This window comes from Parambassis ranga, chromosome 17 (genome assembly GCF_900634625.1).
Source record: "Parambassis ranga chromosome 17, fParRan2.1, whole genome shotgun sequence".
Taxonomy (NCBI): domain Eukaryota; kingdom Metazoa; phylum Chordata; class Actinopteri; family Ambassidae; genus Parambassis; species Parambassis ranga.
The window spans coordinates 16,292,922-16,318,823 of NC_041037.1; the positions used below are offsets into that span (position 1 = coordinate 16,292,922).

The 25,902-nt window shown below is 41.6% G+C and overlaps 1 protein-coding gene and 1 non-coding gene across 10 annotated transcripts; both read left to right on the forward strand.

Moving 5' to 3' along the window:
- The first annotated feature begins 1,930 nt into the window (after positions 1–1,930).
- Positions 1,931–2,002, forward strand: trnaq-cug (transfer RNA glutamine (anticodon CUG)). Its single transcript has one exon. It is a non-coding gene; the product is annotated as a tRNA-Gln (tRNA).
- A 2,216-nt stretch (positions 2,003–4,218) lies between these two features.
- Positions 4,219–24,478, forward strand: asph (aspartate beta-hydroxylase). 9 transcript variants are annotated; one of them, XM_028427129.1, is made up of 13 exons: positions 8,730–8,909; positions 9,807–9,968; positions 10,687–10,731; positions 11,201–11,269; positions 17,892–17,981; positions 18,589–18,672; positions 18,765–18,884; positions 19,016–19,083; positions 19,516–20,001; positions 20,092–20,380; positions 20,720–20,770; positions 20,849–20,896; positions 22,089–24,478. In XM_028427129.1, the coding sequence occupies exons 1-13, from the start codon at positions 8,825–8,827 to the stop codon at positions 22,094–22,096; spliced, it is 1,605 nt and encodes a 534-aa protein (XP_028282930.1). In that variant the 5' UTR covers positions 8,730–8,824; the 3' UTR covers positions 22,097–24,478. The 9 variants fall into 9 exon arrangements, with proteins under 9 accessions (XP_028282926.1, XP_028282929.1, XP_028282923.1 ...); XM_028427130.1 differs by having other exon boundaries at positions 19,516–19,911; positions 20,002–20,380; XM_028427125.1 differs by lacking the exon at positions 8,730–8,909 and adding an exon at positions 4,219–4,399 and having other exon boundaries at positions 19,516–20,380.
- Positions 24,479–25,902: the final 1,424 nt, after the last annotated feature.

The window sequence follows — 25,902 nt, forward strand, 5'->3', positions numbered from 1 at the left end:
TTAGCCACTGCGCAAAACGGTCATGACATTATTCTGACTGCAAACCAATAATGTGGCACCAAATACCTGGGGGGTGCACATCTCTGAGGACCTCTCCTGGACAACAAACAGGCACAGCTGGCTGAGAAAGCTCAGAAACACCTCTACTGCAAACAGGGGAGCACATGTCCCACATCATGAGCTCCTTCTACCAGGGCACTATTCAGAGCATCATCACTGGCTGCATCAGTCACTGGTGTGGTATAGAGGCTTCCTGCCAAAGACAGCAGGATCATCAGTGACCCTCTGCTCTCCCTTACTGACATTTTCCACACTCGCCTCACCTGTAGAGCCATAAGCATTGTCGAGGATAACTACCACCCCTCACACCCCCACTTCAGCCTTCTACTTTCAGGGAGAAGGTTCCAAAGCCTTCGAGACGACTCCATACGACTGTCAGACAGCTTCATCCACCATCCTGTGGAGGTCTGGATTTGAAACCATACTCAAAATAAAAGTGCAAAATCACATTACAGGCTGATCCAACTTGAGTGGATCAACCTGTAATGTAACCACCAAACCGGTCGTGCTGACAGAGACACAGCAAACCTTCTTGCCACAGCTCTCATTGATCCATCCTGGATGAGCTGCACTACCTGAGCAGCTTGTGTGGGTTGTAGACACCGCCTCATGCTACCTCTAGGGCTGAGAGCACTGACAAAATGCAAAAGTGATCAAACATCAGGCAGAAAGGATGAGAGCAGAGAAATGGTCTGTGGTCAGCACCTGCAGAACCTCTCCTTTATAGGGCTGTCTTGATAACTGCCTCATTTCCACCTGTTGTCTGTTCCATTTGCACAACAGCAGCTGAAACTGATTCACAGTCAGTGTTGATCCTAACTGGACAGGCTGATTTCACAGAAGAGTGACTGACTTGGAGTTACATTGAGTTCTTTAAGTGTTCCTTTATTTTTTTTTGAGCAGTGTATTTTTATTTTATGCCAATCATTCATTGCATTTTTTTGTTTGGGAAACTTGTCTGTAACAAAAAGAATTTAAAAAATAAAGGAATTCTGATAGTTTCAACAGGCCACCTTAATGTCCTCGAAGATGATGACGCAGCTTCCTCACTGTCCACCATCATCAATACTGCTGTTGTGTTGAAGAGACAATTGTTCTGACAGATCTTCCAGACCTCCCCACTGCCCTTTCCCCCTATTCAGCATGTCTTGATGGGACCTGAGACAGAATGATAACTCTCCTATTTTTACTGGACTGTACCTGCATGCTTTTTTTATTTGGATTATTGCAACACATCCTTATCCTTTTCTCCTTAAAAGATAAGATAAAATAGTAAATGGTGTGTTCAAAGACACGCAGAATATAAATCATGACTGTAATCCACATCGACTGGTGTGAACCACAGGGAGGCGCTGTGTGCTCTGCTGTACTAACTGGAAATTTACACCACATGTTGAACAGTGTTCTTCATGTTCTTCATGTTCTTCATGCCATTGGCTTCACATTGGAGTGTGAATGTGATTATTTGGCCTTTTTCGAACTGTCTTACCTTTGTTGTGTTCTTACTGAGCCTGATGTCCCAGTCTATCTCTCATGTAGGAGTCTTAACGTGTTTTCAGTTCAGTCAGAAAAAACATGCAAAACATGCTGTTTTAATTGAGCAATTTAAAATGTTATGATGTTTTTCTGGTTGTCTTCTGTCTGTGCACAGCTGTTATACTGTGAAGTGAAAGATCACAGAGACAGTAAGGACAGGCAGTCCTTTCAGCTGGGAACTCAGATTCTACATGCAGGACAAACACATGTAAAGAACTACAGGTGTCGCTTAAATGAAAGTGAGTTTTTACAGCTAGCTATTAGTATAACAATTGCCCTATTTTGGCATTTCCCACTGACAGCAGTCCACAGTGAAACATCAGGTTCCTGTGGGGGTTCCATGGTGTAATGGTTAGCACTCTGGACTCTGAATCCAGCGATCCGAGTTCAAATCTCGGTGGGACCTTGTTTTTTTAAGAATATCACAAAAGGCGTGTTTAACATGTAAAGGTGTTGTATTTGGTCCCTACATTCTCACACACATCACAAAAAAAGCAGGACTATACTCTCTACTCTAGTAGAGTTTACAGTTGGACTGGAATATGTGCCAGACAAAACTAAAGGTTAACTGGAACAGTTCAACACTTTTAAATGACAATAAGTAGTCGTTGAAGTAGTTGAAGTCGGTATGTTCTCAAAAATAATATGAATCAATCAATGTTGCAGTGTACAGTGGGCGAGGGAAGCCTCTGTCAGCAGAGGGAGTGAGAGAGCCGCTGGTCTCAGTCATTTCAATAGCTGAAATTGCTGAAATCGACATCCCTACGTGCACCTGCTTTGTTAATTTAATTAAGTATATAACACAGGGGTGTCATCAGCATTAGCATGTCTGTCAGAGTAAAATATAAAGCAAACATTTAAAGTCCAGTGCAGACATATCACTCTGCTGTTCTTTGGCCTCCAGGCCCTGCACAGAGCTGATAGGGACACCTACAAGGTGATAACCCCCTGCTCTGCTATAGGGGGTTTCAAAACCTGTGCATGTGGGAGGGGCTGTACGAAGAGTTCTGTACATGGAGTTCTTGTAATGTATGAAATGTCTGGGCTGAATCACACTTTGTTCTTGTTCTTACCATCTCACAAAGATGAAAAGATTTCTCTGTAACAAGCTCTAGTAGATATATCCAGTTAACCACTGTTCATGTTCCTATTCCAAAATAAGGCACATTTGCAACCAATGGTACAATTGCATCCTGGAGTATGTCCAGATGCCTCATACATCTTTTGTTACCAGGGAACACTTGCAGGTTACATTCAAAAGAGTCTATGCTGTGACATAATCAGTCTACATATGTGTCCTTTAAAGGATGCAGCCACTATTCAAATGATAATTTGATTAGAGGGCTGGAAGTAAACCAACTTGGGTGTGGTTCATCCAGATAAAACCAGTTACAAAAACAGTGGGGTGGATTTTTTGTAGGGGGGTGGATGTGTTTAAACACAAACCCATTTGGCATTCGACACCTTTTGTTCAACACATTTGGTAGGTGGAAGCCTGGAGGGACCTTCTTCCCATTTGGTGCTAAAGTTCACTCAAATTCAAGGACCTTACACTATGGTTCATACAAAATCAGAATCAGAATCAGAAATACTTTATTGATCCCAGGGGACGCTTCAAAGTATGCACTACATGCATGTAAAAAGGCACGACTGTAAACTGTAACCTGACCTGTTTGTGGAAGCATGCAAACTTAGGGCAGTCATTTTCAAACTTCGATTCTGTGTTTGCTCGGTGATTCCAAGTCTTTGTGTTTTGATACAGTGTAGTATGAAATACAGAGAAAGACATCAGGAGGAGGTGAAATGTTCCCACCATGCAAATGGAATTCCATTCAGGTGATTAGATCATAGCTTGTATCCAAATCACTACCCCACATGGTGATTAGGTCAATTCAAAGCTTAATGGCTTAACCATACATACAGAGGGTGGGAGCAACACACACACACACTGGTCCTGTCTGTGAGCTGACTGTGTTAGATATGCCTACGAGATAACCAAATGCTAACCATGCTCAGCAGGAGGGTGTGACTAGGTACATGTGGACAAATCATTGCACCATCACAAACTCCTACAGTAAGATCAGAATAGTGAAAAGTAAAAGTCTATTGACTGCTGGTAAATCCATATTCAGTATTCATATATTTATTTTTTTAACAAAATAGCAGTAGTATATGACAAATATTTAAAAAGAAACAGCATCATCACTACTAGTTTGTGATTATATAATTTATTTCATTACTATTTGTGATTATAAAAGTTTTGTTGCCAATTGTTTGCCAATCTGTAGACAAAAATAACAGAAATTTGAATTATTTTATTTATTCTGATGTGAAATACACCCAAACAGGCCTGATACCATGCCTTCAGATGTTTCTGCGTGGACATAATATTTGAACGCTGTGTTGAGAGGAACAGCGAAAACAACACGCTGCCAGCGGATCTACCATCTTGCCACGTTCCAGAGGAGCGAGGGGGCGGGGCAAAGATAAGACTAACCACACGGTTGAATAAGCTCTCCGCCTCTTCATTTCAATTGGTCTATAAACGCTAAAGCCCCGCCTATTTTGTGCAGCACGCCTGCTATTGGTCGAGACGGATGTCACTCCTAAAGTGGACGGGGTTTCTTTGGCTCTCAGTTTTATGAGGCAGAGGACGAATTTTGATTTCTTTTTACTGCTAGAAACTCAGCATCCGGCTGCTCCAGTCCCTTTCCTGCTCTTCTCCAAGAAGTGTAACGGCCCAGCTGTCAGAGAGTCGCCATGGCTTCAAAGAAAAACGCCAAAGCGCACGTAAAATCAAAAGGTGCGTTGCTGCTTCTCATTCTGTCAGAGGTTGCAGTGGCTGGTGCCGATGCATTGCAGCCTCGAGCTTTCACTGGCAGCAGGCCTTTGAAAGTTAATCAGCTGTTAAGCTGTTATTTCATTCAGGGCTTTAGCATTAGCTAGCTAGCTTTATTTAGCTTTAGAAAATGGTGTCGTTGTGTGTGTGTGCTTACGCAGGAGAGGCTGCGCTGTTTGTTTAAGCTTTGCTATTTTTACTGCGTTGAAACGTCGCGGTGTAGTCACGCAGTTAGCTTTGTTTTCGGCTTGTTAATGTGATGAAGACGGCTGGAGCGCCTTTCCCCTCTCACAGTACGACATGTTCAGACACTGTCTTTCCGCCATTGCCGTATTCACCAGCTGTTTATCCGGCGTCGAGGCTGGTTGACCATGGCGACTCCAGCTCCCGGGGATTACTGTGCAGCACATCATCGCACGCGAGAGATGACGCTGGCTTTCTCTCTCGTGCGTTTTCATTTTAAAATCTGTTGGTAATGTCGGCTGTTCATGTTCATTTGCCTGCATGAGTTGTACCAGGATTGTTAGCACTACTTGGCACCTGGGGGGCGCAGGCAGGGACTCCGCCCCCAGTTTGGTCCAGCCACTTTTCTAAATGCTCACGTGTCAATATATGGAGCCGCGGGGTGGGGTAGTACGTGGCTTGTGGGGTCTCCTAGCACCCGGACCCAGAGCTGGATTCTTATGGCTCCGTCCTACGGAGAGAGCACCGCGCGCTGCTCCACTCATCAAACACTTAAATTCCACTGCACGCAGCCAAGGCACGAGCGCACTCCCGAGTTAATAAAACAAACATGTACTCCACACAAATAAACAAATATCTCAATATATCACTGGACATACTGTGTTTCACTGTGTGATGGCTTCAGGTTGACACGTGGCTGTGGTTAGACGTGTGTGCCCATGCCGTGTGTGTGTGTGTGTGTGTGTGTGTGTGTGTGTGTGTGTGTGTGTGTGTGTGTGTGTGTGTGTGTGTGTGTGTGTGTGTGTGTGTGTGTGTGTAGGCTATGTATACGTTACAAAATATAAGAGGCCCAGCTTTGAGTACACTTTGTCCTTTGATGGCTGCTCAGAGCTCATTGGTTCCTCCATAGTCATTTTAGGCTACATATTATCCGGACACAACAGTAGTATGAGTGAATACTTCCATCAGATGTTGGAGTATTGTCACTTTTAAAGGTTTTGCTGTGTTCCTCGGCATGGCAGTGCAGCCTAAAGGTTACAAAAGTTCATAGAACAAAGTGTTCTTTTTCAGTCTTATCCTGACCTCGCCCACCACAGTCCCTGTGCATCCATGTATATAGTTAAATTGGATGATATATACAAAGGATTTGATGTAATAATTATGTTTATGTATTTATTTATGTTCTTAACCTGACAACGTCACACCATTTGGGTCCATAATTTATGCATACAATACAGATGTCCAAATGTATTCTTTTAATTATAGCCCAGTTTATTTAATGTATGATCTGACATTTAAATGTCATTTTTTGACACTTAGTTGCATAATGTATCCTTGAGAGCTGACTTATTCAGCCAAGTAGGTCATAAGTGCAGTGGTTCATAAGGATGCACTCTGGATTGTGTGACACATTTTGGAATGAGAGGATGTTTAACCTAAATGCTTACATTAGAAACCTGCCAAGTGTGGATCTATGAGTCACACAGGTTTTCCTCGAGTCAATTTTAACTGTGATTTCTTGCTGTTTTTGCAAAGTTCATTGAAGATTTTTATAGTGGGAACTGAAGTAGGCAAAGCTATGACTGAGAGAGGGAAAGACCTGTGATTTCTGTTGCACCATGTGATCAAAAATAGTTTTGTCTTTCATAATCCATCTTAAAAAAAGAGAAGTGTTTTTTTACATGATATGTTGAATGTAACTTTGATTATAGTTATGTGAGAGAAGTTTACCTTTGTTGTGTGTATTTCTAATGATATTATGACCCTTTACCCTCACATGTGTCTCTAAAGGGCTATTCCTCATTTTTCCCTTTCCGAAAGGCCGGAGGTTCATGTATCCAGAGATAGAAGGGTAACAGCCTGTTCCACTGAGACTGATGTGTGATGCTGTGGTGTGATCTTTGCATTTGCAGAGTGTATTGTTATTCTTAACTTAACCCCAGTGTAGTCTTGCATGGATGTGCAGTGCTGTGTATACAAGGGACTACATTTTTGTAGTGTGCATCAGAATAACAATGAACAATGCTGTAGATGGCTCCCAGGTGTGTTATACACTGGTTTTTCCTGCTTCCCATTCCCCTAAAATCCTCTTCCTCAAAGCTTACATTCTAATGGTGGTTACAGTTCAGGTCAGGTAAACTGGAGATAATCTGAAGATATCAAATCAGAATATACTTTCTGAGCACATTTTCCATGATATTTTAAGGCAGATTTGTGTTGAGCTCTGAAAAACTGAAATCATTGGCCAGTGTGTTTACACAGTGCCTGTGGCTTGCTCATTTCCACAAACTACAGTTTGCTAATAATAGTGTCTTTCTGGGGATTTTGCACAACAAAGCAAGGAGTAGGATCTTTTTCCTGCCATGTGTGGATCACAGCGCCTGTTATCGAAATAAAACTGAGTGGTAAACGGTGTTGGTGTTTTCAAAAGTTAGGTAGGATCAGAGGTCAGCGTTTTGTCAGCTGTGTCAAAGGTCAGAGAATCCATAGAGCTGGAATGTCCTCTGAAGCATGGCTGTGTGTGTATGTGCACAAAGACACATGCATGTTTAAGGCTCAAGGGAAGAAAAGTAAGTTTGAAGGCGGTGCACAGCAGCCCTTACATAAGACTTTAAGAGGAGCTGCTCTGTGAACAATGTGTACAGATTGTCACAGAGAAGAGACTTAGCAGAGAAAGGTTTTTATTTGTTTGGAGAAGAAGTCTCCTGCATGCGAGTGTGAACTAGCTGCTGGTTGCAAATGAAAATGGACTGTACAGAAGTACAAAGTGGTATGTTATTGCATGGTTTCTTTGTGCTGTTTTGTTTGGTGTGTGTATGTGTGGACATTTTAGATGGCATTTTTAGTGTGTGGCATATTAGACCGTCTTAGTTTTGCAGGTATTCAGAGCAGCAGAATAACATAGGATGATTCTACTAGGGGGTGGAGTAGTGCTTAATTTTCACTCTCTACATTCCTAATCACGGATTGAACTGTTGCTTATTCCAAAAGCAAAAGTCTGCCTGTGTAAACTGGAATTTCTTTGTTGCTGTGTCACATTTGTTGCAATACTAGTATTGTTTGCAGCAGAAGTGTCTGCCACGTGGCTTACATTGTAGTTAGAATATAGCTTAAAGGGATCGTTAAAAGGGTTTGCAATACCTCACATAATGGGCCAGTCTGTTCTGTGATGGCCTTTTCTAGCTTTTAATTTGCATTACATTTGAGTTTATTTGTAATCCTTAGCCTCTCTGATTGTGCAAGTAGTCAAACATGTTAAATCCATTAACTTTTTCCCCTTGTGCCAAAAGTTTAAAGAAAGGCTTCTGGACCCCCAGAAGAAGAAAACTATCTTCTTGTATTGGTTTCAGCTAAATACTAGATTAGTGTTATTTTGTTTTTTCTTTTTCAAAGTAGGAGCCCAGGTGAAAGTTTTCTTGTCTGTGTGAGGTGATGGTATGGCACAACCCCCCCACGTAATGACTGAAACTGTGTAGGTTCACGAGTGCCTCAGGCCACAGACGTGTGCATAGAAATAGCTGACATGGCTGAGCTGTGTGTCTGAACACAGCTGTGTGTTACCAAAAAGGCTGCAGGTATAATTTAAACGATATTACTAGTAATAATGTTAATTATGTTTATTAAATTCTACCAAGACAAAAGGATCAGTAACATAAGCAAGTAGCTTTTGGGTTGCATGTAATGGTATATGTGCAGCAGTTAGATTGTTTATAAGTTAATTGCTTAAAAGCAGAGAAGGGCAAACCTTCAAGATGCAAATTAAAATGAAGGTTGATTCTGTTCCCCCTCTTTGTTACATTCACTATAGTGAAATATGATGTATGATCTTCTATATCAGACAGCAGGAAGGGGTAGTTTTTTAAAGCTGGCAGTGCTGTGGCACCTAGCAGTGATGTTAATGGCTGTGGTCTTTTCTCTCTCTGTATGTCAAGGCCAGCTGGTGTGATGGCACTATAAATAGCTCCGACCTCCAGAGCCATATCAGAGAAAAAAGTGATAGAGAGCTAGGGTGACGAACAGATGAGCAGGAGAAAGAAAGCCAGTCAAAAGAAAAGAGAGGGGTGGGCCTTATAAAGACTCAGAGGAGGTGGGAGAGGGGGAGAAAGAGACCTGGTCTGGTTCCTTTAGCTGGCTACTGGAAGCTGCCTTTGTGGCCACTTAACAGCTTTTTAGTTAGTTGGGTAGCCAGGCCACCATAGAGCAGGGATGGGAGATCCAGCAACCCTGGCAGAGTCTGCTACCCCTCCTGTCATCACAGCTATCCCAACATTGATATCTGGGGAAGTACAAGGTGAGAAACAAGCCTGTTCAGAGGGACAGTGCAGTGTGGAGGTCATTGTTAAAGCCAGTTTGTTGCAAGGTGATAACCTGAGGTCTTTTCTTGAAAATGTGTACTTAAACAATGGATTTCATTTCGGCACATGTAGCCAGGTACTTAGGGTTGCTTATCTTGCTTGTGAGTTTTTGGCCACACACTTTTTAATTGATGCAGCTAATTGTGTCGTTCCAGTCCTCTGTGGTAGACTATGCGGAAGGAAAAAAACCTCTGTTGTAAAATCACAAAGACAATGCTGGATTTTGATATTCTACTTGTTTCTGAGATATCTCAGAAGAGAAGTTCCCTCAATTTCAGTTGAAGTATTTTCAGCTTAGTAGAGCAGTGAGAGTTACACAAAGGGTTTGCAGTATCTTAGATTTGACCTAGCACCCTGTAGCGGACTTTAACACCTGTTCATTCTCTCTGCCACTATTTTCTCCCATCATGCATTGTGGGATGTCATCAACACTCCCGGAATAGCTTGTCAGTTATGGTTTATTTTTTGTGTCTGTTGCCTCCTTGCCTGTGCCCAGAGCCACGTCTGAGAGAGATGCAACAGATGAAACAATTCCTAACAGATTTAAATATACGGAATACATGGTTGGCTGCTAGCCCTGCTTGCACCATCTTGCACCATCTTGATAAAAGACACCTGTGTGGATGAAACTCATGTGTTATGTTATAATTGAGTGAAATAGGCTAAATCAACGTACGCATAGACACCACTGTTTATTCTAGTCAAAATATAGTCTTGAGGCTCTACCACTAAAAAGGTTTAACATCATTGTTTGAATGTACTCTGAATGTTATTGTGTTTGACTGTCAAACCGACAACTGAACCTGACTTCATGTATTTTCTTTGTTTTTCAGATGGTACAAAAACCCAGTCAGCCAGTAAGAATGGAAAAAAGGCTGACTCTGGATCCAGCAGCAGCAGCTTCTTTACATGGTTCATCGTTCTAGCCCTGCTAGGTGTCTGGACATCTGTAGCTGTGGTCTACTTTGACTTGGTTGACTATCAGGGAGTCCTTGGTGGGTGCACGATGGTAGACACAGTCACACACAAACACACACACAGCTTTAACAGCAGCTGCATGTGATCCACCTTATGGATCTTGGTGGAAGGTGTGGCACCAACCTGTTTGCCTTTTGTCTTCATCTGTCCACAGACGTATCACCCGCCATCTGTCTCTAAAGTGAAGTTTAATCCTAATGAGAACAAGTCTAACTATTATTTGCTAACCACTAACATCACTTAAGCAGCTTTTACTGATCCAACTCGCTTTAAACCACACATAGGTAAATAGAATGCAAATGAGGTATGATAAAATGGCTGCAAAGCACTCAGTCAAAGCAAAACATATCCCAGAGAATACCAATTACCACTGCTAGGAGTCCTGATTATGCTGTTGGTTACATATATTCTGAAAGGCTAAGTTTGTATACCTTCACACTATTATTGTTAACATCACAGCGGTCACATGTAGCCATACGGCAAATAACAGCAGATACTGACTCATGCAGTCATTGCTATCTCATCGTTTTGTTGCATGTTGACACACGTCTATACTGAAACTATTTACTTTGAGATGTTCCACACGATGCATGTCTGTGTTATGTATTGATCAATCTATTACTAATCTGCATTACATCATGTCTGTATAGTATGCACATGAAATATGAATCTGCTCTGTTGTGTTTCTTAATCTTGCTATTATTCCAATCTGTATGTTCTGTGTTTTGCATGCAGACAAGGCTAAGGGCTTACAAATTAACCTGTCTGAGGCCTTGCAAGGTAAAAATAAGAACCCATATTTCTCTTACACCCTTTGTTTTTACAATTGATTGTTCTAGATCATTACTGTAGTGCTTTCAAGATATGTGCTCTTACTTCCAACTTACTCAGCTGATACTACCATTCTTTGACTATCACTAAAAACAAAAGCAACAACCCAAATGTTGTTTTACTGTGTCTTATGTCCCTATCCTTAATGGAATCCATCTGTCTTTTGGCTTACAGCAGTGTTTGACCAAACAGACAGTTGGGTCAAATCCATGAATCATGCATCGTAGTCACAGACCAAATTAGCAGCCATTACATCTCCCACATGCTTGGTGTATTTCTTTAGGATGGCCTCTAATTTTTTTTCAAGGCCTGCATTCCTAACTAAGTTTCACTTGTGTCTGTGATGTGTTTGAATGTCTCTAAATGTATCCTTATAGTTACTTAACTCTTAAGTCATGTGTGTTTGTTGCTGCTGTAGGTAAACTGGTGGCATACGACACAGACGGCGATGGTGACTTTGATGTTGAGGATGCCAAAGTTCTGCTAGGCAAGTGTATTTTTCTCAAATTTATCCCTAACATGTACAACTAATGTTGGTATGTTGTGTCCGTGTCATGCAGAAAGGGGAAACGTCTGATATAATAATATTTGTATATTATTATATACTTCCACATGATATAACAGTGACAAATCCTGCAGCCCACTGATGATGTGTTTTGTGTTTGTCAGTTACATTACATGGCAATTTGGGTTTCTTTTGCATGGCTTACAATCAAATGGCCGACTGTTTATCTTAGAGACAGCGCCATCCTTGAAAACATTCGAAAAGCTGAACTCGTTAGAGTTTTCAGTATAAAGTCGGTCCCTCATCTAATGTCACCGTTTGAATTACTCTAGGCTCTCTAAAGCTTCCTGATTTTCAGTAGTTGTTGTAATACATTTAACTAAAGAAGCATTTTGACTTTTTCCCAGGAGACACCTAACTTCTGGAAAATCCTTCCTGTGTTTTCTGTTAACTGTAATTGACCTTGGGTGGGTCCCCCCCCAGCATTTTGTGTAAATGATATATGATGTAACTACAAACATGAGGGAGGTTGTAGTCTGTAGCTCACAATAATTAGGACCGGGCTACCCAGTCAGTTTTACAGTCAATGGACCATTTGAAAAGGGAATTTTAGACTAAAGCATTTAGGAGACATCTGAAGCCTTAGTCCTGCTGTGTTAAAAAAACATATTCCTGGACAGCAGTTCTTGGAAATTGAAAGTTCCTGGAACTCTTGGTGGAAATACTGCTACAATAATGTGAGGCAGCTGAAGAGCTCTGTTCAACACAGTTTAAAGTGGAAAATGTTACTCCTTGTTGGATGGTTTTATACAAGATAAGGTTTTTGGAATCATATTAGATCCAGTTTGTACACACCAGGTCACCTCTGTGTGACTAAATCCCCACAGAAACCTATTTTGGACTTGGCTTAACAAGGTGCTCTGCATAGCACCTAAATATTAGTTTTGTGTATGACGTCAGAATTCTGTCTTTTTATTCACATTATTCCTTGGAGGACTTTGAGATTTAACTGTGGAAAGAGTTGTGAGGCAACAAGATGCCCCCCATCTGTTTGCCCTTCTTCAGACAGGGGGTTATTTTGTTTTTCAAACCTGTCTATCGAGGTAATCTCTGTATCTCTCTAACCATTCCTACTTAAATTACCACTCACAAGTGGATGCTGCTTGATTCTTGGTTAAATAGTGCATGCAACCATGCATATGCTCTTCTTCTCTTGCTCTCTTTAAAGGTCCCACTTGTTTCTCCCTTTGTGTGTGTTCAAGCCAATCATTTTAGCTCGGCATCTTTAATTGCCTTGAATAGCACAGATCCTCTGCTGTTGCATCTACTTCCATTTGCTTTTGTGCATTTCTCAGTAAGATTTTTATCTTAAAAATATGACATACAGCATTTTAGAAATGTTGTCTGATGGTAGATTGTCACAGCTTTGTTGCTCCCTTTTATCTAAATTTGAAAATGAATGGCACTTGTAACTTTTTAATGTACTAGTTTACATAATGCAGTTTTAACACAAACATTTCAAGTCTCATACCTTTAAAAATTGTATTACAATAACACAACCAAGAAACCAAGCTGCAGCTTTGCCTTGTTTTTCTCTGAGTGTGTCTATGATTCCAAGGCTACCTGCATATGATAAGCAAGGTGCAATGATGTTTGTTGTTAAACAATTCTTAGATTTAGCACCTCTTGACGGGGCTTTCTGTTATACTATAATGGCTTGAGCTGGTGCAAACCTTGCTTTTCTTGTGCAGATAGCCCACCCTTGCTAATGATAGAGCCTGAATAGTTCCCTCGCTGCCTAACCTACGCTTAAAACTTCTCTTACCTTCTCCTCTTGTTTCTTTTCCTCTCTCTCCTCCCTTTTCAGTACATCTTTTTTTCTTCATTTGATCCCACTGTTGTTTGTTTCTCCTTATTTTATTAGTTCTTCCACGTTTTCTTTCATTTCCACACGTTTTCCACCCAAAACTCCCCCCCCCCCATCCACCATTGCCTTCATCCCCCCCCCCCCCCCCCCCCCCCCCCCCCCCATTCTTGTTTGCGTAGGCCTGACCAGTGAGGGCGATGGTCAGGGTGAATCCGAGGTGCTGGATTGGTTAGAAGAAGTGGAGGAGGGCAGCTCTGATTGGTTAAGCAGTTTCTTCACATTCCTGTACGGTTTGATAAACCCATTGGAGCCCCTGGAGGAGGAGGATGAGCGTGGTGCCTCCGGAAGAGTGCTGGAGGCACAGGAGGAAGATGAGGATGATGAGGATGAGGGAACGGTCAGAAGACAAGGAGCCAAGGAGGACGGAAGTCAGGGACAGAAGATCGTCATAGTCGGCCTCCATAACCAATAGCCTTCGGTCGACTGGTGCAAACCGATAAACCTGTAATGCTCTTGTTTTGAAGGGCCCCAGGTTCAGCAGCCACAGCTACAGTGTTGGATGAACTGTAGTTTTTTTCCTCTACTTTTGCAGGTTTTGACAACTTAACCTTGAACGTAGCTTTGGACGTTAATGTCTCCAGACTAGCTGTGCGCCCCCTTTCTAGCTCCCATCCCAGGTGTCACCTCTATAAACATTCTCGTGTCAGCAGACTCTTTAAAAAGTGATGTCCTTTGGCAGTATTGTCTATGATGTCGCTTCCTCCACCTGTATATAGAAAATGATACTCAGGAACACCTTTTATAAGATTACTGTTAAACCAATTTTTGAGAAGATATTTTCTGCACAATTCTGTTGGCAGCAGCCAGCAACTCAACAACCTTCCACAAAATGCAAGAAGGATTTGCACTCGGATGACTCTGTTGTCCCCTTCTTTCCTTTTCTGCATGGCAGAAAAAGATGCTGAAAAGATTTGCTCTATCCTCTCGGACAATATGCATGAGTTTGTACTTTTTTAAACTAAAGTTTAGGACTATTGGTTTTATGTTGGATCTACTTTTCTACCTGCCACTAGCTTGTGATCTGTACCTGGATTTAATAATGCAGGTGTAAATTTATGAGTTGCAGCTAGTGCATATGACGTCTTATTTGCACAATATCGGCCCGGTTTTAAGTCCAGATATAGAATTGTAGGATTTCTTTTTCATGACTACATATCAAGTCAAAACCGTGCATCACATCTCTAACGTTTTGTGTACTCTGCAGCAATCACGTTCCATGTTGTTGTTTGGTTGTTTCTGCAAAGCTGTAGCTTATTTCACTGTACTTGTGCCATTTTCCTCATTTTTCTTGAGCTATAATAAATACGAGTGTCTTAAACCTATCCGTTTTCAGCCATGACACACCAAAACTTCGAATCATGCGATTGTTAGGTTTGTGTATATACACATATATAGGTTGTGCGCCTCTTAAAGATAAAATCAGCTCCAGGTTTTGTTTTGTTGTGGGCAGGTGACAGGGTGTGTGTTTCTGTGTCAACGGAATTGCCTTAAACTTAATGGTGCGGTATAAATGCATGGGTGACGCCTGGTTCAGAAACCGGCTTTTCCTGCTCAGGGTTGGAGTGACTCCAGGTTTGGCTTATTAGAAAGTAAACTCCATGATGCTGTTATACACTGATGGCAGCAAGACACAGAACTAAACAATCAGAATATATTAGACCGGGCAAAGTCTCACGCTGGGTTATCAGAGTTGCTCTTACCTGTTAAATTTAACTGATACAAAGTCCATCTATAAACCGTCCTTTGCTCTGTTTTAACTCTCCAGTTAAACACAGTGGTGTCCTCTCATTTGTATTTGTCTGCTGCAACAGAAAATACACACTAAGGTTTTTAATTTCCTCTTTTTAAGGCTGTAACACTAAGACTGAAGAGTTTTTATTGTATTGAACTATTTTTAATTTACTCACTCCTGTGTGTTTGTGATCCTTTAAAAATCCACAGTGCATAATGGAGTAAGTGGAGGGTGAAATAAAAGCAGATACCATGGGACGACAAGCTCCTGAGCTCTGATGTGTGATAGAGTAATTGTAGCGGTTGACAATAAATTCCACCTCCTGACTTGGCGGGCCGCTGGTTCCCAGCTTTTTAACTGTTGGGGAACTGAGTACCTAAACAAGGCTGAGAATAATTTGTAGTTATGCCACATTGTCAGTCCTCTGACAGTAAGATTGGTTGTCTAAATCCTTGTAATACAATAGCAGGTTAAAATAGCGTCCACACAGTTGCACTCAAGTTTAATTGAATTATTTGCTTTGATTTGCTTCACATTTCTAGTGGACTTTGTACTTTGCAGGGCTGTGGACATATTGTGTAGCACAACTTCAGCTACTATTGACTTATTGCTTTGTATGGGTTGATTGTTTCAGTCTATATTGAAGTGACAGACGGTAGTGTTAAATCTCTTATGTTCTTTGTGTGTGACATTAGATGAAAAACCTGGAGATGAGTCCAGGAGAGCAACTAAGAAAGGTATCATCCTGCAGCCTCATGCATGAAGCTGTGCTGTGTTAGACTAATGGACTCACAACGTATTGTGGTCTAAGATCCAGATAGGTGTGTTTTTTTTTGATAAACTAAAATCCTGCATATGTGTAAATAATCCAATTTTTAAAAACCGATTTTCTGATATTATCTGCTCTTGAGGGTTATCCTGTGAGTGGACCTGTACCTGTGTTTGAGTCTAATCTCTATCAAACCAAAGCAGCATACTAGTAGTCAGGTTTTGTGAGCCGGTTCACGACTGGTGAGCGGATAAAAGGCATGGGAGTGGTTGCTGTGGATAAATATGCTCCTAATTGATTCATTGATGTGCACACACATGCCTGCTGTGTGGTGTCCGATAACCGAGGCAATCTGAGCATGACCGTTTTATTCCCTCATGTATAAATCTACTGCAACACCAAACAGTGTTGTTACTCATCCATCTCAGAAACTTCCCCAACTAAGGATGTGGGCTGGAAGCTTCGAGAGGCTCTAAAGCAGCAACTTGCCATCATCCATGAGCGTGTAGAGGCCAAGAAGCTTGCCAAGCTGGCGCTGGCTGAAGTGAGGGAGCTCCTGGCTAAAGAGGAGGAGGAGAAGGAGCTGGAGCTGGGCAGGAAGGATATCAGAGCCATGGTGAAGGAGAGAGTGGCCAGTAGGTTAAAGGAGGAAGAGGAGAAGATGGAGAAGGAAGAAATGGAGAAGGCTCTGGAGAAGGCTCTGGAGAAACTGCAAAAGGAAAAGGCCAAACAACCCGATGAGACAAAGGAAGAGGAGAGCAAGGAGGACAAGGGAGGAGAAAAGAAATCAAATAAAGAGGAGAAGTTGGAGAAGGACGAGAAAAAATCACAGGAAGAGGACAAGGAGAAGGAGCCTGGCAAAGACAAAAAAAAGAAAAGCAAAGCTGAGAAATCTAACGGAGGAGGCAAGAAATGAAGTCAGAGGTGATAGTTTTCACAGCAATATGTTAATCTCATAGGAGGCCAGTGATTACATTTTATTGCCACGGCTGACCAGAATATACCTGTGCTCAAACTATGGAAAATGTTCTGACAGCTGGAACACTGTGTTCCATCAGATTTACAATCTTAATACCTGCTGTAGTTATTTAATTTGTTCGTAAATAACTAATAATTAAATAAGAAGAAACAATTCTAATTGTAGACTCCACATTTTATTTTTCATAGATTTAAATCTAGCAAAAGTATTTGATTAAAAGTAAAGTAGTTGTAAAGTTACAACTGAGTTTATTGCATTTTGTAAAACATTTCACCAGATTATAAGCCAAATAATGAGTTAAGACTTAACTTTTCAGCGGTCCATCAGCAGCTGAGACAAGGTAAAAGGAGGTTAAAGGGCTAATGCAACTTATAAATTGGGGTCATGGCATGTAGTGCAGCTACATTTTTATTTTGTTTGGTCAGCTGGAAGTCTCTGGAATAAATATTGTACAGGAGCTTTGTTTTTTTTCTTCTTTTTTTAGTCCCAGTTTAGTCAAAGTTCAAGGATGAGAGATAATTGGGAAGGATAGGCGACAAATATTACATGGAAAAAAAGACGATTTAAAGCATTGGTGGTAAGTTTAGTCATATTTAGGCTTCACTAGGTTGCAGTCATAGACCATTCACTTCCTATTGGAGCCCTGTAATGACAAGTGTTTTCTAAGTTAATAAAGACTGATGGTCTGTCATTTGCTCTTGTCAATAAAGTTTCTGCAAGCTTAAAGGTAGCTCCTGTTTGTGGGTTCATCGGTGATCTGTTAAGAGATCCGTGTGAAGAAGGTGTACAGAAACAAGCAAAGTATTCCAACAATGGCTGAAATGAACTATTGATATGTAACTTCCTATTGCAGTATGTAATGTTTTCCATTTAGCCATACAGTATTAGAGGACATCTTAAAAACACTCTACAAAGATATATTTTGTGGAATCAGGAAGCAAATATCTTTTGCCCCAATGATGATCCAGGTTTTTAAGCAATGAAAAAATATATATGCCAATATGTTATATATGATTAAACTGAAATGTCAGCAAAGGAAACCCAAGCCATTTGTTTACATGTCATACATTTATTTAGGTCCAGCAAGTTATGTACAATATTTTATATATGTATTTGTGTGTCTGTATTATGTGCTAGTTCATGGACTGCACACACACATAGTACACATGCCAACTACATGTGCATCATCTCATGTAGGGCTCAAAGAGAAGGCCGTTGTCGTAACCTCCCGTAGTGAAGAGGCTGCTGCACCAGTGGAACCTGCTGAGACTGAACCCACACCTCAAGGTAACACATGTTGATATGCACAGAGATGGATGATGCGAAATGAGGGAACAACAAGTGTTGCTTTGCGACATTCTTCACAATATCACTGGTATCTACACCATGACATAGTACAGCAGGGTGGATGTTTGAGGTTGAAGTTGTGTATATACTGTGAGCGTACTGTGGTACGCTTATTGTTCAATACAAAAGGCATGTAACACTAAGAGCCATTGTTAAGGTCTCAGTTAAACTTCACATAGACCTCCTAGATGTGCAGGTTTAAGTTGGGATGAATCAGTGTATCCTTAAAAAATCTCTATATTATTGCTTAATCTCATAATAATGTAGGTGTAGATGTTTAAATGATGACATATTAAGTCAGAATAATGATTGCAATAAAACAATAGATGGCTGTCTGTGAAAGATAGCTAGCCCAAACTGAATTCTGAGCATCATCAGTGGTGGGTTTTTACTGATTGTGTAGTACTGTCAAGGATTTTGCTAAGAAATACAGCCCAGGATTAAAACACACTTATCGTTTGAGCTTTTCACGTTCACTGAAGATAACTCTGCTTAGGGGATCGTGTTTAAACTCTGTAACATGTATTTACCCCTTTCCTTTTGTTAGCTGTTGTTGAGCCTGACCCTGTGCCTGTGGAAGATGTTATTGAAGCTGCTGTGGCAGAGGACACTGCTGCTGCACCACCAGCAGGTATGGGAATGCCTTTGAAACCGTTTTGACATGTGTGACATGGATGCATATTTGTAATGCTTTGGCGTGACCTTCACTTATCTCCCCTCTAGAACCTGAACCTGAGGTAGCAGCTGAGCCGGAGGTTGCTGCTTCTGAGCCCGAGCCAGAACCAGAACCAGAGGCTGAACCAGAGCCAGAGCCTGAGGAGCCTGAGGAGCCTGAGGTTGGTGCATTTCAGGTTATTTATTGTAAAGCCGAAATGTCCATTTTCAGATACGTCTTTGAAAATGTAAGCAGTTTTTGACAGATTTGAGTGTAAATCTGATGATGACATTTGAGTTGTGTGTTCTTTTACATTTATAGGTAATTGAGGAAGACCCAGAAGTGCTGGAGGAGGAAGCTCCTCCTGCAGAGGAGGCAGTAGAGGAGGTAGGTATTTTGTATTGGTGTACAGAAAACATTTGAAGTATCCACTGATGTTCATGTTTCTGCAGAGTTTTATGCACTTTTTGATCACACTGCTTATTTTGTACAGTAAACAGATGACTAATGTGGCAGGGGAGGTTCAGTGAATGTTCTTCCACTGACCTACCTGTAATGCTACTTATCTTCCTAGGTAGAGATTACTCTGTAATGCAATACAATGTGATGTTTAAAACTCCAAGAGAAATGTTGAGCTGTTTTTTTTCTTCACTGAATATGATATGATATGGTTCTCTGTTGTAGTCCAGAAAAGTTGTGGGTAACTGTGTTCGAATCCTGAATTTGACCTACACATTACAGTATGACAATCAGTCAGTGGGTTTTGGATTACTTGCTTTCTTTGCTCTAACTGCATAAACTTCTTCTTACTTGCTCTAGATTGCTTCAGTGGAGGAGGAGCAAGCAGCTGAGGAGGTTGCAGAAGAAATGATGGCTGACCAGGCTGCCGAAGAGGTGGAAGAACCAGCAACAGAGGAGGAAGCAGTTGCTGAGGCGCCTGCTGACGAGGTAGCTCCTGTAGAGGAGGAGAGTGCTCCTGCAGAAGAAGCTGTTGACGAGGTAGCAGCAGAAGAGGCTGTTGACGAGGTAGCAGCAGTCGAAGAAGAAGAAGAGACAGCCACAGAAGAAACTGCAGAGGAAGCAACAGCAGCTGAAGAAGTAGAAGAGGAGGTGGCTACAGAAGAACCTGCTGAGGAAGTATTGGAGGAGGTGGCTACTGAAGAAGCTGCCGAGGAGGTAGTGGAGGAGGTGGCTACAGAAGAAGCTGCCGAGGAGGTAGCAGCAGCTGATGAAGTGGAGGAGGTGGCTACAGAAGAAACTGCTGAGGAAGTAGTGGAGGAGGTGGCTACAGAAGCTGCCGAGGAGGTAGCAGCAGCTGATGAAGTGGAGGAGGTGGCTACAGAAGAAACTGCTGAGGAAGTAGTGGAGGAGGTGGCTACAGAAGCTGCCGAGGAGGTAGCAGCAACAATAGAGGAGGAGGCTGCACCTGCTGAGGAGCCAGTTGAGGAGGCAGCGCCTTCAGAAGAAGCTGTAGAGGAGGAGGCAGCACCTTCAGAAGAAGCTGTGGAGGAGGAGGCAGCACCTTCAGAAGAAGCTGTAGAGGAGGAGGAGGCAGCACCCACAGATGAACCTGCTGAGGAAGCTGCTGTAGAAGAGGAGGCTGAGGAGGAGACGGCTCCCGAAGAAGAGGCAGCAGAGGGTACTCCAGAAGAAGAAGAAGTAATGGAGGAGCAAACAGTACCAGGTTAGACAGACGAATATTAGTCCCAGGATAAGGCTTTTATGTGCTATTTAATGCTGTTGGGTTTCTAGGAGAAGATAGATGACACTCAAAAGCTCACTGCTATCCTTAAGCAGCCAGTCACAATTGAGCACTGGTAACTGAACCTTAGGGAAAGATTAAAGTTAAGGAAGCTGACTTTATAAGGATCACATACATTTGATTTAAGTACACACAGAGTGTGTGTCAGCCAGTGGCATTGCCCAGCCTTGCTCTTGATTAAATATGTAGTGCTGATTGTGTGTTAATCACTTTTCTGGGGTGTTTATAGTTATTCATACTGTTTAATGTGTTTCCTCATAGAAACAGAAGAAGATGTAGCACAGGAGGAGTATGAGGAAGCAGCAGAACAAGGTTGGTGCACATGCCCTGATCATTAAATGTGGCTTAAGTATCTTAAAAGTGTGTTTCATGTTGCCTATCTCTTTGCAGCAGAAGAGTTTGCTGAGACGGAGGAACAGATTCAGGATGAGCCCACAGGTAAACACTGTTCATTTAACTAGACTAGTGTTAAAGACATTCACCAGAACCTACACTACTGGTGGTAGTGTAGGTTACATACTCCACAAGAACAGAGAAATGTGTTCTCTCTCTCAGCACAACAAGAACTATTGTGTGATTGGTTAGAATCGATAAAGTGGAAAAGCTAATACACGAGCACAGAATTTACACATTCCAAACAAAACTGTCTGCCAGACCTGTTGTTCAATCTGTTATCATGCTACGAGCACTTGCACCTCTACCTCCGTGAACATTATCAGCTCAGTATTATCCCTCATTCAGGAAACAAATATTTGGGCAAACAAGCAAAACCGAATAGTAGCTTCAAACTTCCTTCCATCGCCGCCCCAAACATGTTTGCACCCTCCTTTATTAACTCCAAACTGGCATTTCTGCCATTGATCAGCAGCAAAATGTGTTAAAGAAAACTTGAACGCATAGAGTCCTATTGGGAGTTCTGCACATACATTTCTCGTGACGCATAAAAAAGTCCTGGCCAAAATCAACTTTGTTCTTGCACTTGCCACCGCGAGAAGACAAACTAATTTCTTTGATCTCATGGAGTATGTAACAAACTTCACCAGCATCCCATGACCTTTAAAATGTTTTACATGCACATGTTACAGTGTATGCTACTAGATATTAGTCAGAGTCCAGGAACCTGCAGAAAGATTCTGGTAAATATGGCTGGATACATTTGAATTTAGATTTGGATTTGGTAAGAATCATATTTTTATATCTTGAGTGGTCACAACTTTAACTAAGTGCATCTGCAGTTGTACTTGAATATTAAAGTATCTGTGCTGAAATTGGAAGCCTGTGCACGTTGAAGCTTAAGCATTGGTCTTCTGGTCACAAAAAAAACCAAATCTTAGCTTTTTACAAATGCAGTCATATGATAAGGAAGTTAAATTGTCACATTTTATTTGTGAAGGAGGCTCTTGGCTTTGTCTTGGAAACATTGTGTAATACATTGTGGCTTGCAGCCAGAGCAGCTGTTTGCAGGGTAATGTCTGCTGTGTATGTGGAACTGATAATAAGCTGCATTTTGGCTGCTGTAGCAGAAGGACTTGTTTGCTTATTTTGTTCTTAGACTTGTTTTTAGTCAGTCCAGAATAAAAAGTATTAAGTTGACTGCTGTTGTCTAAACATCCTGTTTGTGCTCTCACAGAAACGTAGAGGCTGCAGCGGTCGCCGTGGTGACGGAGCAGGGACCCACTGACGCTGCATCAGCACCCTCTGAGCACGCTCAGAACAACGAGGCATCTCTCCACCTCCAGAGAAAAGATTGAGTTGTCATGACAACACTTACCCCTCCCCTCCCCTTTCTTCCTCTCCCTCTCCTTAAGTCCACATTTACTCCTTTTAGTGTAAATGTGTGAGATGATGAATGACCTGTTTACTAATATGGTATTCCTGTTTCCACCCGTCATGTGTTTTGAGTTTTTTTTTTGCTTATTGTTTTTCTTCTTAAAGTAGAGCACCCTTTTCTCTTTTTTGTCCTGGGTGTTTCAGTTGTGTGTGTGTGTGTGTGGCCACATTTTCGGGCCATGTGTGCATGTGTGCGTGCTGTTCTTGTACACCAGCCAACCATAGTCTTTTATCTGTAAGAACGGTAATAGGAAAAGCAGTCAGGAACTTTATTTTAAAGTAAATGGGGCCAAAGTTCCGGACTAAAGACAAATCATAGCCGTCTCTGAGTTATAAGGCTTGTGAAGAGCACTGCAGAATGTCTCCACCCCAGGCTGGTGTCTTCCATTTCCCTCCTGCTGATGGAAGCAGCTGAAACATTTCACTCCACATTTATTGGATTAGATGAGTTTTCCCCTGTAATGCGCAGTGTCACTGAAGCCATCAGAACACTGGCTCCTCCCAGCTGAGCTTACCTTCTGTCAGGGTGATGTAGTTTCTATGCAAAGCTTGCCTCCCTCCCTCCTGACCCAGCCCATTAAGTTACCACTCAGTATGTTTTCGACTCCGGGATGAGCCATATGCTAGCACATGAACTCAGAGAGAATGTGTGTTTGACTTGTGTGTTGACAAATCTTTCATTCCTTATCCTTCCTTTCTGTGAGCTGTAGATGTCAGGGTGTAGTTTTGGAAATGGTGTTTAATTTTTGTTTTCTTTACTTGTTCTCTGACTACATAAACCTGTGTGAGTGTGAGAGAGTGAGAGATCAAGAGAGAGATGTGTGTGTGTGTGTTCTGTAGATTCCTAGTTGTTTTTCTTTCTTCTTTTTTTCCACAGATGATTTCAAGACCATTGAATAAGTGAAGTTGTAACTTCAACTGTTGGAGTTTGAACTGTGATATGAATAAGGACACGGTGGCCTGATGATCCCTTTAAGAAATGTTAGTTCTGGCAGGATAAAAGTCGTAACCCTGTGTGATCCCGTCACCATTTTTGTCAAAACCTCTGGCTCATGAAGGGTTAAACAGATCAGGCATTATAATTTTCCATCTATTCCTCTGGAAGTCCAGACATGACTGGCTGCCAGTCAAACAGTTTTATTTTCTTAAAGGGAAACTTGGCAGCACCGTTGTCATTTTCTTTGTGACGTCAGAATTGATTTCGGTGTGTGCATTTTAATCCATGACGGCAGACCCAAAAACGTCATCTTTACACACCACTTATCAGAAGAGCATCATCTTTTGAAGGCCAGATCTGCAAGTAAACATCCTCTTTGTGTCTTCTTGTTAATGTACATCACCTTTTGCGGGACACTGACAGTAAACAATGTGTAGAACTGATGTTGTAGATTTGATTACAACACACATACGTTTAGTGGGATTTTTTTAGTGTGTTTCTTTGTCGTCACATTCCCACTTTGTGCGTTTAGTCCTCACATATTGTATCTACAGCATTTGTTAGGGATGCAACACATTCCATTGGTGTACAGTAAGTGTTTTGTGTAGGATGTCTTGCTTATTTTCCTGTAACACTAGCTGGTCTTTTCTACTTCCTAACACTTTGTAAGTCAATGTGAACTGTTAAACCTTTTTAACATTGGAGATCTTTACCAAGAAAGAGCTTCTAGATTTTTTTTTAAAGGAGCCTTTTTAAAAAGGATTTGGAGAAATTGTAATTTTCAGAAGATGCTTTAAAAGTGTTTTTTTTGTAAAGCCATAAGCTGTTTGTTGACAGGCAAGTTTAAGGGTTAAGTCTGCTACTTGAGGACACATTTTGATTCTGTAACGGCACAAACGGATGAGAAATAAAACAGAGCAACCACACTGCAGCCACCTGGTGAAAACAGACTTCATTCGATCAAACATCGTGTCCGTGCAGCACAGGGTTGTGACACGTTAGCAGCTATGTTTTACAGGCGAATATAGGGAGCAGGTAAAATACCAGTGTATGAAAAGTAGGGAAAACACTGGCCATCTCTTTGCCTCCGTGTTGGCTGTCAACTTTAGACTGCAGTACTCATCATTTCCTGCAGACTCTGACTGTGGTGATTAAATTATTGTGAATTTCTAATGCGATTTGAAGTTGGCACAGTTTCTGTAAATGATCTGTTTTGGGAGCTGCAATAAAAGGTTTGGGACAACAAATTTAAAGATACACTTTGTTTTATTGTCACAATGAGCACTACTTGGATGTGATGATGAGAGATGCTTTAAAGCTTTTGGGGTCTTTGTGACATTAATTGTCAAAGCAATCAAGTGGAGGAGATAATTATATGTAACTTGATATTAATATTACTTGTTAAACATAAGAAGCCAAGTGGTAAAAACAATAATCTTTAAAATAAGTCTCAGAGTAGATTTATTAGACGTATTCCCATAAACAAATAGAATGATGTAGATACGCAGGTTTCTCTTGTTCATCTCTACACCTTTAAGAAGTCACCCGTCCAAATGGCAGACTGCAGGCAGAGGGCAAGTTATGGTTGTTTTAATCACAAGGGAAAAGTAAGTTCACAGAGTTTGTTAGGAATGATTTAAAGGTGAGTGGCCGGGTGTCGAGGTTGGCAGCATCTGGCTGGAGAGCGCAGTTTTCTGGATGAAAAAACACAGGAGAACAGAGTCACTCATCACAAAACGTTAAATCATAAAACACTAAAATTATGAAGAGTAAATGAGCTACCCGTGTGCCCGCCACCAGCCACTAGGAAACCATGCCCAGCTACTCTAGAAGACAAGAACCTCCCCCAGGAGGAGGAGAACACAGTCACAAGCACCAGTCCAAACAACACAGTCAGAACCCGCATATACTTAAAGAACACAATGTAACTCCAGGTCAGTCACACTTCTGTGAAATCAGCCTGTCCAGTTAGGATCAGTTTCAGCTGCTGTTGTGCAAATGGAACAGACAACAGGTGGAAATGAGGCAGTTATCAAGACAGCCCTATAAAGGAGAGGTTCTGCAGGTGCTGACCACAGACCGTTTCTCTGCTCTCATCCTTTCTGCTGATGTTTGATCACTTTTGCATTTTGTCAGTGCTCTCAGCCCTAGAGGTAGCATGAGGCGGTGTCTACAACCCACACAAGCTGCTCAGGTAGTGCAGCTCATGTGTTCCCTTTATTTTTTGAGCAGCCTATACTGCTGTGTCCATCTTTGAAACTGTGGTCACCATCCACTTTCCCTTTTGTTTTTCCTCTACCATGCACTGTGAGCTGTAAGGTCTTATACAGACAGGTATGTGTCTTTCCTAATCAAGTACAATCAGTATCATCAAACACAGCTGGACTCAGATGAAGGTGTGGAACCATCTGAAGGATGATCAGAAGAAATGGACGCACCTGAGTTCAATATACAGTGGTATGCAAAGGTTTGGGCACCCCTTAGGAAAATCACTGCAGCAGTTTGTCACTTGCTTCATGTTAACATATGTTAAACCTTTAGAAACAGAAACATTACAGTAGTGAGTGAGTCATGTGTTTTGGCCCAACAGAAGCATTTTTATGTGCATTTAAACAGAAACGGGCATGTGCATACATTTGGGCACTCTTAATCACATTAATGAGAACGACCTGTAGAA

Coding starts and splice junctions, on each gene's coding strand:
- asph (XM_028427121.1), top strand. CDS start 8,825: ATGGGAGATCCAGCAACCCTGGCAGAGTCTGCTACCCCTCCTGTCATC. Junction 18,673..18,764: donor TGCTGCTGCACCACCAGCAG/GTATGGGAATGC, acceptor TCTCCCCTCTAG/AACCTGAACCTGAGGTAGCA. Junction 20,381..20,719: donor GGAGGAGCAAACAGTACCAG/GTTAGACAGACG, acceptor GTTTCCTCATAG/AAACAGAAGAAGATGTAGCA.